Source organism: Leuciscus leuciscus (assembly GCF_965113295.1).
Source record: "Leuciscus leuciscus genome assembly, chromosome: 22".
In the NCBI taxonomy this organism is placed as follows: domain Eukaryota; kingdom Metazoa; phylum Chordata; class Actinopteri; order Cypriniformes; family Leuciscidae; genus Leuciscus; species Leuciscus leuciscus.
In genome coordinates, this window is record NC_138746.1 from 33,467,225 (window position 1) to 33,483,745 (window position 16,521).

The window sequence follows — 16,521 nt, forward strand, 5'->3', positions numbered from 1 at the left end:
TGCAAGTAAAATACAGCAGAAAAAATACATACAGTATTAATTCATATGCACCAATATAACAATGCATTTAAATAAACAGCAAAATTGACCTAAATACAGTACTGTGCACGTCTTAGGCACGCTAGTATTTTTGCCCTAAAGAAATGGTTTTAAGTCAGTTATTTATGTATTTTGCTGTAGTGTGTCAGTAGGAAATATCAGTTTACATTTCCAAACATTCTTTTTGCCATTAATTGTAATAATCCAGTGAGATTTGTGTATGCACAAGGAGTCTGACAACAGCCGGTATGATCTGATCTCACCATCATCGAGTTCGTCTGTGATTACATGAAGAAACTGAGACAGACTAAATCCAGAAGAACTGCGGGAACGTCTCCGAGATGCTTGAAGAAACCTTCCTGCAAAGCCTCCTGAAAAACTATGCGCAAGTGTACCTGGACAAGAGCCGCTTTAAACGCAAAGAGTCGTTACACCATATATTGATTTGAATTAGTTAATAGAAGTTAATTGACATTATTTTTGAAAACATCCAGACTTTACAGCATTTTAACACAAATGCCTTAAACTTTTCACAGTACTGTAGCTTTGCTGATAGGTTTCTTCAAGCGTCTTGGAGATTTTGCCGCAGTTCTTCTGGATTTAGTCTTCGTTTTTTCTGTTGCTTCATGTAATCACAGACAGACTCGATGATGGTGAGATCAGATCTCTGTGTGCATCATACCGGCTGTTGTCCGACTCCTTGAACATTCAAATATCTCACTGGATTATTAAAAATGAATGGCAAAAACAATGTTTGGAAATGTAAACTAATATTTCCCACTGACACACTACAGCAAAAGATGCAAATAACTGACTTAAAACCACTTTTTGGGGTGAAAATACTGATGTGTCTAAGACTTTTGCAAAGTACTGTATTTTATTAAAACATTTTGATAGATGACAAACAGCATGCGAGTGAACATGATTGGAGTAAATTCACTGAAGTGGATAGCTAGACTTGATTCACGGTAATGTACTGATTTAAAAGTAAAATCAGCGTTTAATTATAAGAAAAACTCGACCAACAGCATGAGCGAAATACATCAATAATGAGAAGACCATCATAGTAGTGCTGCTACATATATAGTTATAATATACCGTTTTCTTTCCTTAAAAGAAGAACTGAATGCATTACTACAGTTTGACAGGAAATGTGCAAATCTGAGTAATTTCAAAATGTCAGATTACAATTAATGAGTTATCATGATGAATTATTTTAATCTGGTGACAGGCCTAAAAGCAATTGTATTACTTTACTAAAGACTGGACAGTAAGATCAGATCCTGGTTCCCAAAGAACTGATTTGTGAGTGTTTCACCTGAACACGTGAGGCCAGCAGTCATGGTTATGGCTGCCCATCTCCAGCCCCACATTGAGTATGGCGTCCATGCAGAGCACATGAGCCGTGTGAAGCCTCACGCCCTGACAGCGGCCCATCTGCTCTAGTTTCTGTTCAACACGCTGCTTTACTGCAACACAGACACAGGCAAGATCATTAAACATAAGTGCAATAGGGTTTGAAGTAACTGAAGATCTGAGGTTAGTAAGATTATTAGTAAATAAGTTAGTAAATATTTGAATGAACTGTTAATTCAGCTATTAATAACTCACTAATAATGATCACCAATGCACTCATATATCCAAATAGGGCATTTACTCATTTGTTAGATTAAACGTAAACACTTTACAATAAGGTTTCATTTGTTAACATTAGTTAACTACATCAATTAACATGAACTAATGATGAACAATACTTCTACAGCATTAGTTAATCTTAGATAATAATCTGAGCATTTACTAACCATAACATTTCAATGCACTGTGAACTACAATGAACATGAACATTTTTATTAACTAACATTAACAAAGATGAATAAATGCTGTAAAAATATATTGTTCATTGATGCTCATGTTAGCTAATGCCTTAAAGGAATAGTTTATACGGTGGCCGAGAGAGCTCAACCCGCTGCAACTGAAGAAAACACATGCAAATAGAAAAACACCTGCAAATTAAGAAAACATCTTCATCAGTTTCACAACACATGTGTGCTCCAAATACTCACAACACAACCAAATACAGAAACGCGCTGCAAATAGGACAGAACACAACGGAAATGTTTCCGGGGAACCCAATAAGTGACGGACCCGGCTGGGACGTTTTTTATTGCTCGTGAGCATTACCTATGCCCTAACGTTATTCCCTTAAAAGGGCAGACGGCAGAGCCCTTGAAGTGGGCACTTTGGAGGGAGCGGGGCACTTGTGTGCCATTATGTAGCCGTTTGGAACGGACTTGATGAAGGGAGCAACGAAAGCCAATGTAATTTCCTCATTATTTTCACCTGGGATGTTCCCATGACAACGCAGCGCCGTCTCATATTTGGACCTCTTATATAGCCTACTGTCTATGATTTGGACCCTTCATTCTAACATTTCTTATGAAACTTATTTTAACATAACATGAATGTGTACAATGTAACTGATGTATATATTAATATCTTTCCTTCATGTTCTTTTTCTCTATCTTTTTTTCTTTAATTTATTTTAGTCTTCAGCTTGTTCTTTTCTGATTAGTATTCTTATGACATTGAACATATTACAAATGCATTTTGTATATTGTATACAAAGTTGTATGTCATAAACGTGTAATCTCTGTACGTTTTGCAACAAAAATAAAATAATAAATTAAATTAAAGTAGACAGCTCCGTAAGCACGTCCCTGCCGGGTCCGTCACTTATTGGCTTCCCCGGAAACATTTCCGTTGTGTTCTGTCCTATTTGCAGCGCGTTTCTGTATTTGGTTGTGTTGTGAACTTTTGCAGAGCGTTTCTGTATTTGGTTGTGTTGTGAGTATTTGGAGCACACATGTGTTGTGAAACTGATGAAGATGTTTTCTTAATTTGCAGGTGTTTTTCTATTTGCATGTGTTTTCTTCAGTTGCAGCGCGTTGAGCTCTCTCGGCCACCGTAAGTTTACTTAAAAATTACAATTCTGTCATCAATTACTCACCCTCAAGTTGTTTCAAACCTTTATGAGTTTCTTTCTTCTGCAGAACACAAAAGAAGATATTTTGAAGAATGTCGGTAACCAAACAGTCGATGGACCCCATTGACTTCCATAGTATTTTTTTCCTACTAGAGAAGTCAATGGGGTCCATCAACTGTGTTCAGCTGAAGAAAGAAATTCATACAGGTTTGAAACAACTTAAGGGTGAGTAAATCATGACCGAATTTTCCTTTTTAAGTGAACTATTCCTTTATCTAATGTTAACAAATGAGACCGTATTGTAAAGTATTACCAAGTAAACAATATGTTGGGCTTGAGATAGTCTCACTATAATATTAATGTTATGAGAATTATAAGGAACTTGTAAGGAAGTAATACAAATTTGTTTTGATCAAAACGATTGTGTTTCCTTTCCCACACCATCAATACCAGCAGCTCAATGCAAGCATGAATACTGGCAATACATTTTGTTTCGCTTATCCCAACCACTTATATGCAAAAAACATTGTACATATGCTGCACAGTATCAGTCAAAGAACAAATGATAAACAGTAATGGACTAAATACAAGTATGTTATCATAGCATTCCTTCACATGACTCTGAATACAGTATGATCATGTTAAAGGAATACTCCACTTTAAAATGAAAATTCTGTCATCATATACTCACCCTCATGTTGTTTCAATCCTGTATGAATTTCTTTCTTCTGCTGAACAGAAAAGAAGATATTTAGAAGAATGTCAGTAACCAGACAGTTTCTGGTCTCATTGACTTCCATAGTAGGAAAAAAATATACTATGGAAGTCAATGGTACCAGAAACTGTCTGGTTACTGACATTCTTCTAAATATCTTCCTTTCTGTTCAGCAGAAGAAAGAAATTCATACAGGATTGAAACAACATGAGGGTGAGTATATGATGACAGAATTTTCATTTTAAGTGGAGTATCCCTTTAAATGTGCGAGAGTACCTTGAGCAATGGCATCTCCAGTCTCCCCCACTTCTTTCTCCTCTTTCTCCTCCTGAACACATGATGCTGCTGCCATCTGGGCAAGAGCTGAGGCACAGTTGGCAGCCACACCTAAATGACAGAGAATTAAGGGCCAGCAGAAACACACTTTCCATTAGTGTCCTATAATGGGAGCACTGTAACTGAACAGAAATTATTATTAATAAACCTTTATTTAACCAGGAAATAAAGACATTGAGATTAAAAATCTCTTTTGCAAGAGCGTCCTGGCCAAGATTATCAGCAGACAACTCACGTGGGTTTAACAAATATCATTCATCCATACATATATAGAAAACACACAGGCAAATTTAAAATAAAATAAAACAAGTAAATCAATACATAAGTCAGGCAAAGCATCTACAACAAGATCTCCAAATCTTTCAAAAGGCTTTAACTACCTACATATTTTTTTATAGATGTATGTCTGAAGATATAAAGGAAGCAGAAGCTTGTATAAAAAGAAATAAAAATGAATGAACGTGATGTTACCCAGAGCACAGCTGAGAGCCGCAGCCTTGCGTAGACCATCCAGGCTAAGGCAGATGGTGTCTCTCTCCCTCTGAGTTTGCTCTTTAACTCCCTCGGCTCCTAGAATAAAGGCGAGACCCCTAGAGCTTCCCGCCATGCGCCCTGTGAGCGGCATGGACAGCGTGTCGATCAGGTTTTTCCAGCAGCCGGTCAGGATAAATCGGGCAAATACCACACCTGTAAGAAACGAGGCCATGATGAGGGAATGACTGCTTGACCCTGTGTTGTCAAAGCTTGTGATTTGACAATTTCTCCATGGATTCAGATTCTCACAAACTTTAAGACATTCTCATCTGTCCTCTTCATATGAGAGAGAACAACATCCGAGATAGCAATTAGTCAGGCTACAAGTGCAGACTACCTTGCCATCCGTCACTGAAGATTATGCATACTCTTTCTGCTGGACTTTTCCATAGACTTAATACAAAATAAATCACCAGATCCGCTAGTCCTTCCTCTCTTTACTGGATATCCAAAGATTGCACTGGTTTGAGGGTATCTTAGTGTCTAAGTCACAATGACTAACCACCGGAGTACCTCAGGGTTCGGTGCTTGGCCCCCTCTTCTTTTTGAAATGCACAACATGACTAGGCACATGGATTTTCCGACTTTATTGTCAGTCTCCTATGCTGTTTATGTTGTATATTCTACATCAGAATTTTCATTTTGGGGTGAACTAACCCTTTAATTATGAAAAAAAAAGAAAATCTAAAAAAGATGTTTAAAATAGTTTTAATAGTTCATCATATCAAATGTCAGATCAACTACACAAGTGCATTTGTTTTGAGAGCTGACAAACAAAAGAAACCTCTGTAACCTCTTTACGAGTGTGTGTGTGGATATGCATTTATGCAGTACCTGCCACCAAGTTGTCACTGCCGTTCTTGTCACAGGTAAAGGGCGACTGTGTTGAGGCCTTTCTGATCAGCTGACCACCAATAGCACTGCTGCCCAGTCCATCAATATCTGACAATTCACCATACACAAATATAATATACAGTCAGACCAAAAACTAGTTTTACTAGAGTGTGCACAACACTAAAGTTAATTTATGTAAGTGAGGAGAGCAAAATAAAGTAAACTGTGACATATTATACACAAAAATTCTTCATACAGTGACTACCAGTAAAATGTATAAAAATATGAGACCAAATATTATTCAGACACTTTGACCTGATCATGTTTTGCTGAAGTGTTTTTTCTTTAATTGCTAATGTGACCTTTTTTCACCACAGACAGAACAATATTAAGCATTGCTTGGTAATTGGTTGACCTTAATTGGTATTATCTAATTGTGTAGTTAAATGTACAGATAGTCAACCTAATTCAGTTGTGAGACAGTCTAAAATAAGGATGAAATATCAACTGATTTGATAACTATGAGTTCTTGTCATATTTTATTACCATTTTCAAAACAATAGCGAAAAAACTGTGATAATGTGAGAAATGTTGAAGGTGTCTGAATAATTTTTTGTTTGATTGTATATGTTATACATTTAATCCTTCACTTCATTTGAACCAATAATTGCTCATCTGAGACCTCTACAGTTCATAACACACAAAGGAGTATTACCAGTGAGCATGGTGATGAGAGGTAAGGACTGCTCCTCAGCCGAGCCCCAGTATCCCGCCTCTCCAAGCAGGTTTCTCTCCAAAACCTGGTTATAGAGCTCCTCGATCCAGGCCTGAGACAGAACCACCAGAACACCACTGCTCTGGATCTGACGCACAAACTCCTTCTGCACACACACACACACACACACACAGCACATTCAACATCACCACCAGATTGCGTGGGCCGGCCTTCTGTTAATTCAGAGGTATTTCAAATGTATGGTAAATTAAAACAGGTTTTCAGGAGTACCAAAGACACCAGAGCACACGTGGGTTTTCTGTGGTAGAAGTCACAGCAGCACAGTTTGAGGTTGAGCAGTAAAGCATAATAGGAAACCAGGTACAATCCATCCGCATTCATCAGAGCCTGACAATTCAGGTTTTCACTGCCCTCGAAACCTGGAGAATGAACCCCACCTGGAGAATAAGACCACATAAAAACATCATATTGCCATCATATTACATCCATTCAAGCATGTTTGAGCTTCTGTTTACCAGATTTGATGAGCACTATGTATGTGTGTTGATCAATGTTTATGTGAGTAATAGCCTAAATTATACCTCGATATTATTTAATCTTATATAACGCAAGTCGTATGGGTTTGGAACGACATGAGGGCAAGTAAATAATGATAGAATTTTCGTTTTTGGGTGAACTAATAGCCTGGGAAAACCCAGACTACTTGCAGAGCAAATCTAAATTTCCCGGTTCCAAAAAGGGCCCATTCAAGCTCATTTCTAATCCGTCGAAATCGCGGCACCAATCAGAAACGTTGAGGCGGGCTTTACACGATGACGATCGCTCTGATTGGTTTTTGGTCTATCCAATTGCGCCCAGAGGCATTTGAGCGACGTCAGCTGGTGAAGCGCATCAACTTTTAAATGCATTATTATATTGCAAACACATGAGGACAGTCTCCATGAAAGACCTACTGGCAGATGAACGTGCTACTACATTTCTCTCCGAAACGGTAGGAAATTAAATTAGATTTAATAGAGGATTTTAACTGTGACAAGATGATTGACAGGGCAGTTTACGTGACAGGACGCACGTGACAGATCCGTCCGATAAAGATGACGAAGTAGTATGTCCCAAAGCTTGCCTACTTTTTTTGCAACACATTCAAAAGTAAATACCTTTTCTTCACAAAAAGAGTACATACTTTTATGGCGTAGAGTAACTTAGGCGAATTGGGACGCAGAATATGGCTTTACACGATGACGATCGCTCTGATTGGTTTTAGGTCTATCCAATTGTGCCCAGAGGCATTTGAGCGACGTCCGTTGGTGACTCCCCTTTGGAAATGAGTTATTAATGAAGCTTTGCCAGACCATAACTCAGTTACTACTGAGAATGGTCTGGTTTTAACCAGGCTAGTGAACTAACCCTTTAAGGGGGAAATTACCCAGGCTGAATAAAAAACTACTGATATCTGGCCATTTTGGCATAGGCTAATAACCATAGCTCTGACGACGACACAGCTGCTGTTTCAAGATTGGCCAGATTCACAAATGATCATGTGTTTTCATGTTAATTCTGGTCACCTTCAGTTCTGCTAATGCTCACAAATCTGTGTTTTTATAACAGTAAAAACTCTGTGCATGTAATGTTAATGTTATATTGTGTCATTTTTATCAAAATGAACCTGATAAAAATATAGACTCCACTTTATAGGTACTGTGATGGGATTTTTTGAACAAAATAGTAAACTGTATTTTAAACTAAATCATAATTCTTTCTTCCAATTCTTTCTTATGCTTTTGAAACCTAAAATAATGTTTCCAAACACTTTGGTCAAAGTCAGTGTGTTTGTGAATCATATCCAAATATAACAAAAGGGGAAATAAAACTAGACAGATATCCAAATTTATAAACTCATAGTAACAAAGTAAAGCTTCTACCTAGTATGGGGAAGGGATGCTGAATAAGAACCAATCATATTGGAGAAAAATGATGTAGCCCAATAAATCAGGTCACCTTTGCTATGCTCCTATTCTATAAAAACTGTTGTATTATTTTTGCTGGTGGGATTCTCTCTGAAATTGGTCTGAGATCCTACGGCTGTGATTAAAGCAAATTCAAAGGCATTGTCTGGAGTCTGTTTAGTTATTGCTGCGCAGCAAGTTAGTGGAGCACTACAGACCTACAGTGATAGTGTTCAAAAAGGAACGAGACGTCATTCGACTCAGTGTGAGACTCTTAGGCCCCGTCCACACTACTGCGTTTTCGTTTAGAAACGGAGAATTAAAACGAATATGATCTCCGTCCACACCAGCGTTTTAGCTGCGTATTAGAATTGATCTCCGTCCACATTAAAACGACTGAAAACGCGGATCACGTGACCATTCACCAACACTGGGCATGCGCGTGCCGGTGTAAACACAACTTCATTGATAAAATTATCCCACCATGCGCTGGTTCTTCCCGGGTTAACCCAAAACCGACGCTCCATGTACGGTCGATACCGCCGCTGCACACAGGAATTGTCACAGATCGCTTGAATAATAGCTTGCCTCCGGCGCATGTAGGCAGTTATAGCATTGCAAAATGCAGAATTTACTTGCACAGAAGCTGCTAGCAAAGATATACGCCATGACTGACGACACCCAATCATAGAGCCGAGCGTGAGCCTCTACTACGTCATCGTTTCTTAAGTCCTCCGTTTTGACCCGTCCACACTAAAACGCCCTCCGGAGATTCAAAACGAAAAACGGGTCGGCAGCGTTTCTAAACTTCTCCGTTTTGGGTCTCCGTTTTTGCCGTTTTAGTGTGGACGGGAGGTGCAAACGTAGCAAAAGGTCTCCGTTTTTAAACGAAAATGCAGTAGTGTGGACGGGGCCTTAGGTAGGGTTAGATTGCGGTCAGGTAACTATAATTCTTAGGCATTTTATTTTATGCGGTAAGAATAGCTACTCTTAGGCGTCAACCTAGGCGAGTATAATTTTGCAAGTGTCGACTATAGGGTGTCATCTGGAGACGCCCCAGGTAAACTTAAGTCATGTGCGTAGGGGAAAATCTACCACAGTATTTAAATAGTATAGACTTGCTTAAATCCAGTCACAGCCAAAGTCAAGCCCACCTAAACTCTACAGGATAGTGGCCCTCCAGGAGCAGGACTGGACACCTCTGCCCTAAAAAAAATTGATTTCTGTCAGGACCACTATCGTCAAATAAGATTGACAATTAGCATACACTTTGGATTGGCGGTATGGTTCTGTTCTGGGCAAGAACTCCCTGCGCATCTATGCAGTCTAGCATGAATAAGAGCAATAACCCCCCTTAGGGTAAACAGAACAGAACCAACATGAAAGTATTGCAGATATCATTAATTCAAGATTTTAATGTGCAACATAATTAGAGGATTTAGTCTGATTCAAAGGGGAATCAGAATACCAAATCCTGACTGAGAGAGGAGGAGCTGGGGAGGGAGGAGGGTAATTCGCTCTTGAGAAACGCGATATCTGCTGATAATACTGAAGGAGCTTATATATGAATACAGTGATAGGCGTCGTATTCCTATAGGTAGACGTGGATCAGCTGAGAGTCACTGATGCGAGCTTGACTAACGTGATCTGCCAGAACTGACGCTACGCATGATATAGGCCAGTGGTCAATAAACGGGCTATCTGTTAATTATTGTACACAACATTCGGCATGTTACCTGCTTGCAGACCCGAACAGAAGGTGGTAGAGAAGTTCTGCAGGGACACGTCTACATCGGTGGTGCTGTGCAGTCCCAGCAGGCGAGGCAGAAGTGAAGCCAGAGACTGCACAAAGAGCCGGGCGCTCTGTTGATCTGCTTCCTGGTTCTTCAGCAGTTTCAGGGACAGAGCAGCCGTGCGTAGCGTACGGTGCCCGGGACACTCCCGCGGCGTCTGCTCCTCGTCAGCCAGAGAGCAGTTGTCAGACCCCATGTCGGAGACATCGGAGCGTCCCGAGTCCTTTTCTGCAGCCATCGAGTACTGGTCACACGAATCGAACTCAGTGCGCGACAGCTCCTGCTCATCCGCACTGAAGTTACTTTCGCTGTACCGTGAGCCGTGCGAGCGTGTCCGAGACTCCACAGATAGAAAGTTGGTGATGTCAGGGTAGGCCAAGCCGTGACTGCGCTGCACTACATCGGGAGGGGCCGTACTGGACGGGGCTTCTGGGACACCACTGTCTCGTAAACATTCAGGCAGATCCGGGCGAGTTCCCGTTGCAGCCCCGCCGGTAGACGGCGATGGTAGGCGTTGTCCCTCCCCAAAATCCTCTGGAGTGGTATGGCCCATTTCCCCTTCCAGAGTGGTCTGACCAATCTCCCCCTCTAAAGTGGTCAGGCCCGTGTCAGTCGTGACACTGATGCTGATGTCAGGGCTGCGTTCAGTGATGCTGGTTTCCCAGGCGGCGTTCTCAGCCGAAAGCACGCGCCGCTGCCAGCGGAAATCAGCTTCGTTGAGTTCTACAGACTCACGCATTGACTCCGCCCCTTCCTTCAGATCATCCAATCGCCGCAGCAGCATTCGAGACTGGTCTTGCTGCAGGCCACGCCCTTGACTGAGCTCATCTAAAGCGCCCAATAGGGCACAAGCACAGGAGACGGAGGAGTAGCACGCCTCAATTCCACCCTTCATGCATGCTTCTGTTATACCATCCATTACCCTAAAATAGGAAAATAGGAAAGATGGTGGCATTCATTGGTAAACATTACTTAAAGCCCTGTAGTCAATAGTATCATCCCTTAAAACTCATATTTCATCACAGAAATTACACATTTAAACTTTTTTTCCCCTTAAGATAGCTTGAATGTAACTTGACACCCTTGCCTCATTTAGTATACACGGTTCTATGAATATGCAAATGAGCCCCGCCTCCACTCACTCAGCTCAGAGATCCACTCGTTGATCTGATTGGTTACAAGGTAGTTTGTGACGTCAGAAACACCAGCGATTTTAAACCGCGTTTTTGAGACTGTCTTTGGAGAAAATACTGAACAATGGTGTCGACTTATGAATTTACACATGGTTTGTCTTAAAGCATATTAAAAACACCACATAGACATATAAACAACATTAAAACTTGATTTTCACCACAGGGGGACTTTAAGGAACTGTGGCCCACAGACTTAAGACACAGACCTTGCTTATTTGGTGTTTAAAGACACATGATATTCCTGATATATAAATATCATGAATCAATTAGACATGATATGCAATCAATTTTACTGTACAGGCACTATCAGATGAGAAAAATTGAGCTGGATATGTCTTTTGTACAGCTGCTTTATAGCTGAATAGACCTTTTCAAAATTGACAAATTTTGCATCGACGTTATTGAACTGAATCAACACTGAACTGGCTCAAGCTGAATAACAACACTATTGTCTTCAGTAGAGTTGCTTATTGCTGAATTGAACTTGTTTCATAATTGATGAATTGAACTGTTACTGAACCGACACTGACCTGACGTGATCTGAATAATGACACTGTTGTCTTTTTACAGCCGCAGAATTTGAATTAGTCTCATATTTAATGAAGTTTGCATCATTAATTCTGTTATTTTCCTGTTTATTACTGTGAAGATGCTTTGAAACAATCTGTATTGTATAAAGCACTATTTAAATAAAGGTGACTTGACTTGGCTTAAGATACACTTTTAAGGCCAATTACACTGCATTGACAGACACCGGTCAACGGCAACAGACGTGTTCATCTGGTTTGGTCGGATCAGTGTGTTTCCCCTATTGGCTTTTGTGTTTGTCTAGTCTGAAAAGTGACGTACAGTAATCTGGTGATTGTCAGCTTGGCCGGCGTCTGTCGGTGCAGTGTGAATTGACCATTAAATGTCTGATTGTCATAGAATTAGAAAATAAATATCTTACAGTTTGAGAAGATCAAGGTGTGACTTCCTTTTAGAGAAAGACCTCTTTCTTGTCTCATGTTCAATGACGCATGGACCAGCCAGGTCAAACAAGCGCTGGGGGCTTCCCACAATCTGCAGGGGGCGAGAGGAACAACAGCATGCTTATTAGGACAGAAAACCTCAGTACACAAGGGGGCGCTAAAGATACATTCAAATATCTGGGGCATAAAACAAGATGCTTTTGTAATGTCTTTCACATTTCAGGGGTTCTTAGAAGCGAGTCATCATAGTTTGGTAAACTTCTCTAGTCGTGAAGGGAAACTACAACAAAAAATCCACAACAGCATTATATGACTTTACAAAAGAGGAAAAATCTTGTCCAAGGCCAGGCCTAGTCTGCTATGGATATGCTTACCAGAGTCAAATACCCCCTTGCTTTAGCCCTATGATTACAATGACCATAATTTGAAGTGTCTTAAAATTCTGAAATTATCATACATTATGGGATTTTATTCATCAATGGTCGAACATCATACAGTGGTAAAAATAATGGTGACACTTTATTTCGATAGTATACTTTAGACATTCTACTAGGGGTGACCCCGAATAGTCGAAGATTCGATGCTTCGATTGGAGGAGCCTGATTCGACTACCGATCTCACGGTCGAATCTTCGCAGAGGTGTTATGAAACGAGGATCATGCCACTTTGGCTATATGAGGGCGCTCAATGTCTGATTTCACATAGAACTAGCTTTTATGTCAATACGTTAATATTCAGCCTATTATGATAATGCTGTAGGCCTATATAAAAATGTGCAAAGAAAGAAGCTTTTAATAAATATTTTTTAACGTGCGTGAATAAATCCAAACACCCCGTGACAGATTTAAGTTTCACTTTCAATCCGTGACCGACAGAGGAACGTCTTCGCGGCAATGATTTAAATCTTTAACAATGTCTGGGATAAGAAAATCTAAAGTGTGGATGTACACCATCAGAAAGGATATTCTCCAAGGCTGGATTTAGCATCAGGAAAACCATGATCGCACTTCTGCCGGCCAACGTTAACATGTTTCACGCATAGACTGGGTTTCACGTTAGAATGTATTTTATCCGCGCGCACAATTTGAAAAGACTCCAACGGACAGACAGAGTGAAAGACTTTCAGGATTTGTTCTCTCGATCAGGTACAAGTGATTTCAAAACTTTTCAGCCGGTTCTAATTTGATTTTTGGATGCTGTGAACATTTTTAGCTAAAAAGACTGCCTCTCCAGTTTAGCATTTATTGTTGTTTCTGCAGTTAAAAAGACAAAGTTGAAAATTCTGGCTACTATCGTTATTTTAATAATTTCTTTATTTTAATTTTATTTATTGATCTGTCAGGGTTATCTAATCTAACTATTTGTGGCTTGTGTTTTGAATATATGTTCCTCTGCACTTCAGGCATTTTGCACACATTTGCTCCTCATCCTGTGACTTGATTCTGATTTATTTCGTTTTGTATTTTTATTTATTAGAAAGGTATATTCTGTTCTAATTTAATTTAGTAAATTAATTGTTTATTTTTTCGGTGCATCGATGTTGTGCTGTAGGCTGGCCTGCTCGCACAGGTAATTTAGCCGATTTAATTTGATTTGCATGTGAAATGCAAATCTGCAGTGTGGCCTTTTTATGTTATTTCTTAGTTTTATTGATAAAAAATTTTTTTTATACATTTTCTTCTATATCTTTGTGTGATTTTCTGTACATCGCGGCTTTGAAACGTTAAAGCCCCAGCCCCACCCCCATACACATGATTCGACTATTAGTCGACTATAGGCAAGACATGACGATTCTGATTCGACTATGAAAATCCATAGTCGGGGACAGCCCTACATTCTACTAACTATAAGTAACTTTGCAACTACACTAAGTTGCGCTTGAACACACTGCAAACACTACATTCAACTTCCAATCAGTGTTGCCAGACGTACGATAACTATCATATTTGTACGATCATTTTGGTTCTACTTTATTTCAATAGTCAACTTTAGACATTCTACTAACTATAAGTAACTTTGCAACTACATGTGAACTAGCAGTCATTAGAGTATTAGTAGACTCTCTGCTTAATATCTGCTAACTCTTTATTTTGATGCTTAACAACAGACATTCTTCTGACTATAAGTAACTTGGCCAACTACAAGTCAACTTATTCTCCTAACCCGAACCCTAACACCTAACCATAACCTTAGAGTCTACTGACAGTCTACTAATACTCTAATGAGAGTTAGTTGACATGTAGTTGCAAAGTTACTTATAGTTAGTAGAATGTCTAAAGAGGACTATCGAAATAAAGTGGAACCACAATGATCGTACAAATACGATAATTATCGTACGTCTGGCAACACTGGTTGGAAGTCGAATGTAGTGTTTGCTGCGTGTTCAAGCGCAACTTTGTGGCCCAGACACTGGTGACATGAAGCTAGTTCTTTGTTGTCAGTTTGGTGTGTCACAGTCTTATCTGTGATTTCTCACCTCCTTCATAATCTTAATGGCCTCCACTCTGTGCTGGGGTGGGGGGTAGAGCAGAATACGGTGGTACAGGGACTGCAAAACCGGCTTCATGGACTCGATGCAGCCCACCAGACGGACTAACTCTGCGGCCACATAGCAGATGGTGCGAACGACCGGCCCGATCATGCCGGGAGCGCTCGACGAGCAGCCAGAACCCCGGCCCTGATCCGAGACCCCTGTCCCTGGGGCCGCGTCTGAGTCCTGAGACTGCCCACCGTGGGCAGAGGTGATGCTTTTATCACTCGCTGGGTTTCCCATAATCACCACCAGAGTTGGACACAACTGCTTCCTGCGTATAGACACGACACACTGATGATGTATAATTGCACCATGTTCCTCTCAGAATCATAATAATCAATTTGTAAGACCAAAGTGACACAAATTGAGATCACCGGTATGCGTTTACAAAAGAAAAATAGACGTGTTTATTATACATTGATAAAAAAATTTGGTCAAACCCTGCTAACACCATGGTTCCCATTGAATTATGGTGGAGAATACTTTTAGACCATAATGTTTAGCTGACTAAAGTCATTATGAAATCAGAATAGGCAATTCTTATTATTTTTTTATGGATTATTTTAGTATTTATCATAAATTATTTATCAGTGCACATTATTTATTTATTTTGATTCATGAGCCTCATAATTGTTTATCAAAATAACTTCCCCTCCCTCTTGAAGAGACATCTCTTCTCTTCTCTGATGATGAGGGCGGGGCAACATGTAGCATGACATGAGATCCACCAACAGCAAACCACAACCATCCAATCAATTCCCCACGGACAAAATCAAGCCCCGCCCACTTTTTTTTTCATTCCAGAAGCCGTTTCAGTCAAATATACGTCACAACTTTCATTTCATGTAGACCTTAATACTTACATACTGTACAAATAGTTGAAAATTTAATGAATTATTGTTAATTAATTAATTAATTAAATAATGTTTTGCCTGTTTTTGTTTCCCCACTTACAGTGTAAGCTTAAAACATACACATTAAAAAGTAATTTATTCACACTTGCAATCACATGGTAAAACGTATGATTATGAGGGCTGTCAATTGATGTTAACAATGATGTTAATTTGATGCAATTCATTGTAAATTAATTAAAATAAAATAAAAAGTCGTATGTATGCGTAACCTGAGCTATGTTTAACTAGATAAAGTGCCAACATCCTTGATTTAAACAAGTCTCACCAGACGAGGTCAGTGAAATGACGATGCAGGTGCATTGTGGGAGGACAGCTGCTCAGCATAGACAGAATACACTCCAGGTACAGCAACTGCAGCAGCTGGTTTTCACTGAAGAGGAACAACACACATTTCTCTCGTCACATCGATGAAACACTAGCGCAACATAACATGAGGAACAAACTTCATAATTACCGTTAAAAAAAGTACATTCTATATACTATGAATGTATGTAATAATGAAATCTGGTTGTACTACATCCGTCATGTTGGCTTTGTTCTCCTATTTTTCACAGTCAAAATCAGACATACTACTTCATACTACTTTCAAAGACTATATAGTAAGGAAGTAGGCATATTCTGACACAGAGTATGACAGATTTGAGTCTTTGCTCAAAAATCATAAAACAGAAAAGTATTAGCACTCCTCTCCTTAACTAGACACTTGATTTGATGCATCAATCATGCATTTTGCCAGAAGTTTAATTCTTAGCGTTAAGATTTTGCTCAGTAGGTTCTATGGTGAAAGTGATTCTCATCTAAACAAACACCCCTAATAACAGTAATCACTAACACTAGTCTACTAATAATAACAAGTTAATAACATGTAAAGCTTACTTTGAGACAGACTCCAGCTTGTCGCAGAAAACAGTGAGCACCATAACAACATCTTCATACAGCGCATCAGTAGTAGGAGAGACATCTGAAAACATACATACACATTTACATAACTAAC

The 16,521-nt window shown here is 39.6% G+C and overlaps 1 protein-coding gene across 1 annotated transcript in view; it reads right to left on the reverse strand.

Annotated features, from left to right (window-relative positions):
* The window catches only part of arfgef3 (ARFGEF family member 3), a 67,472-nt gene that overhangs the window by 37,630 nt on the left and 13,321 nt on the right, over positions 1-16,521 (reverse strand). Inside the window, exons 8-18 of the mRNA XM_082154589.1 lie at positions 16,404-16,488; positions 15,793-15,897; positions 14,557-14,884; positions 12,059-12,171; positions 9,860-10,839; positions 6,448-6,614; positions 6,157-6,322; positions 5,442-5,549; positions 4,545-4,760; positions 4,014-4,124; positions 1,358-1,508 (exon numbers count right to left, since the gene is read on the reverse strand). Coding sequence (XP_082010715.1) covers positions 1,358-1,508; positions 4,014-4,124; positions 4,545-4,760; positions 5,442-5,549; positions 6,157-6,322; positions 6,448-6,614; positions 9,860-10,839; positions 12,059-12,171; positions 14,557-14,884; positions 15,793-15,897; positions 16,404-16,488 — 2,530 coding nt within the window. The remainder of the gene's footprint in view (positions 1-1,357; positions 1,509-4,013; positions 4,125-4,544; positions 4,761-5,441; positions 5,550-6,156; positions 6,323-6,447; positions 6,615-9,859; positions 10,840-12,058; positions 12,172-14,556; positions 14,885-15,792; positions 15,898-16,403; positions 16,489-16,521) is intronic.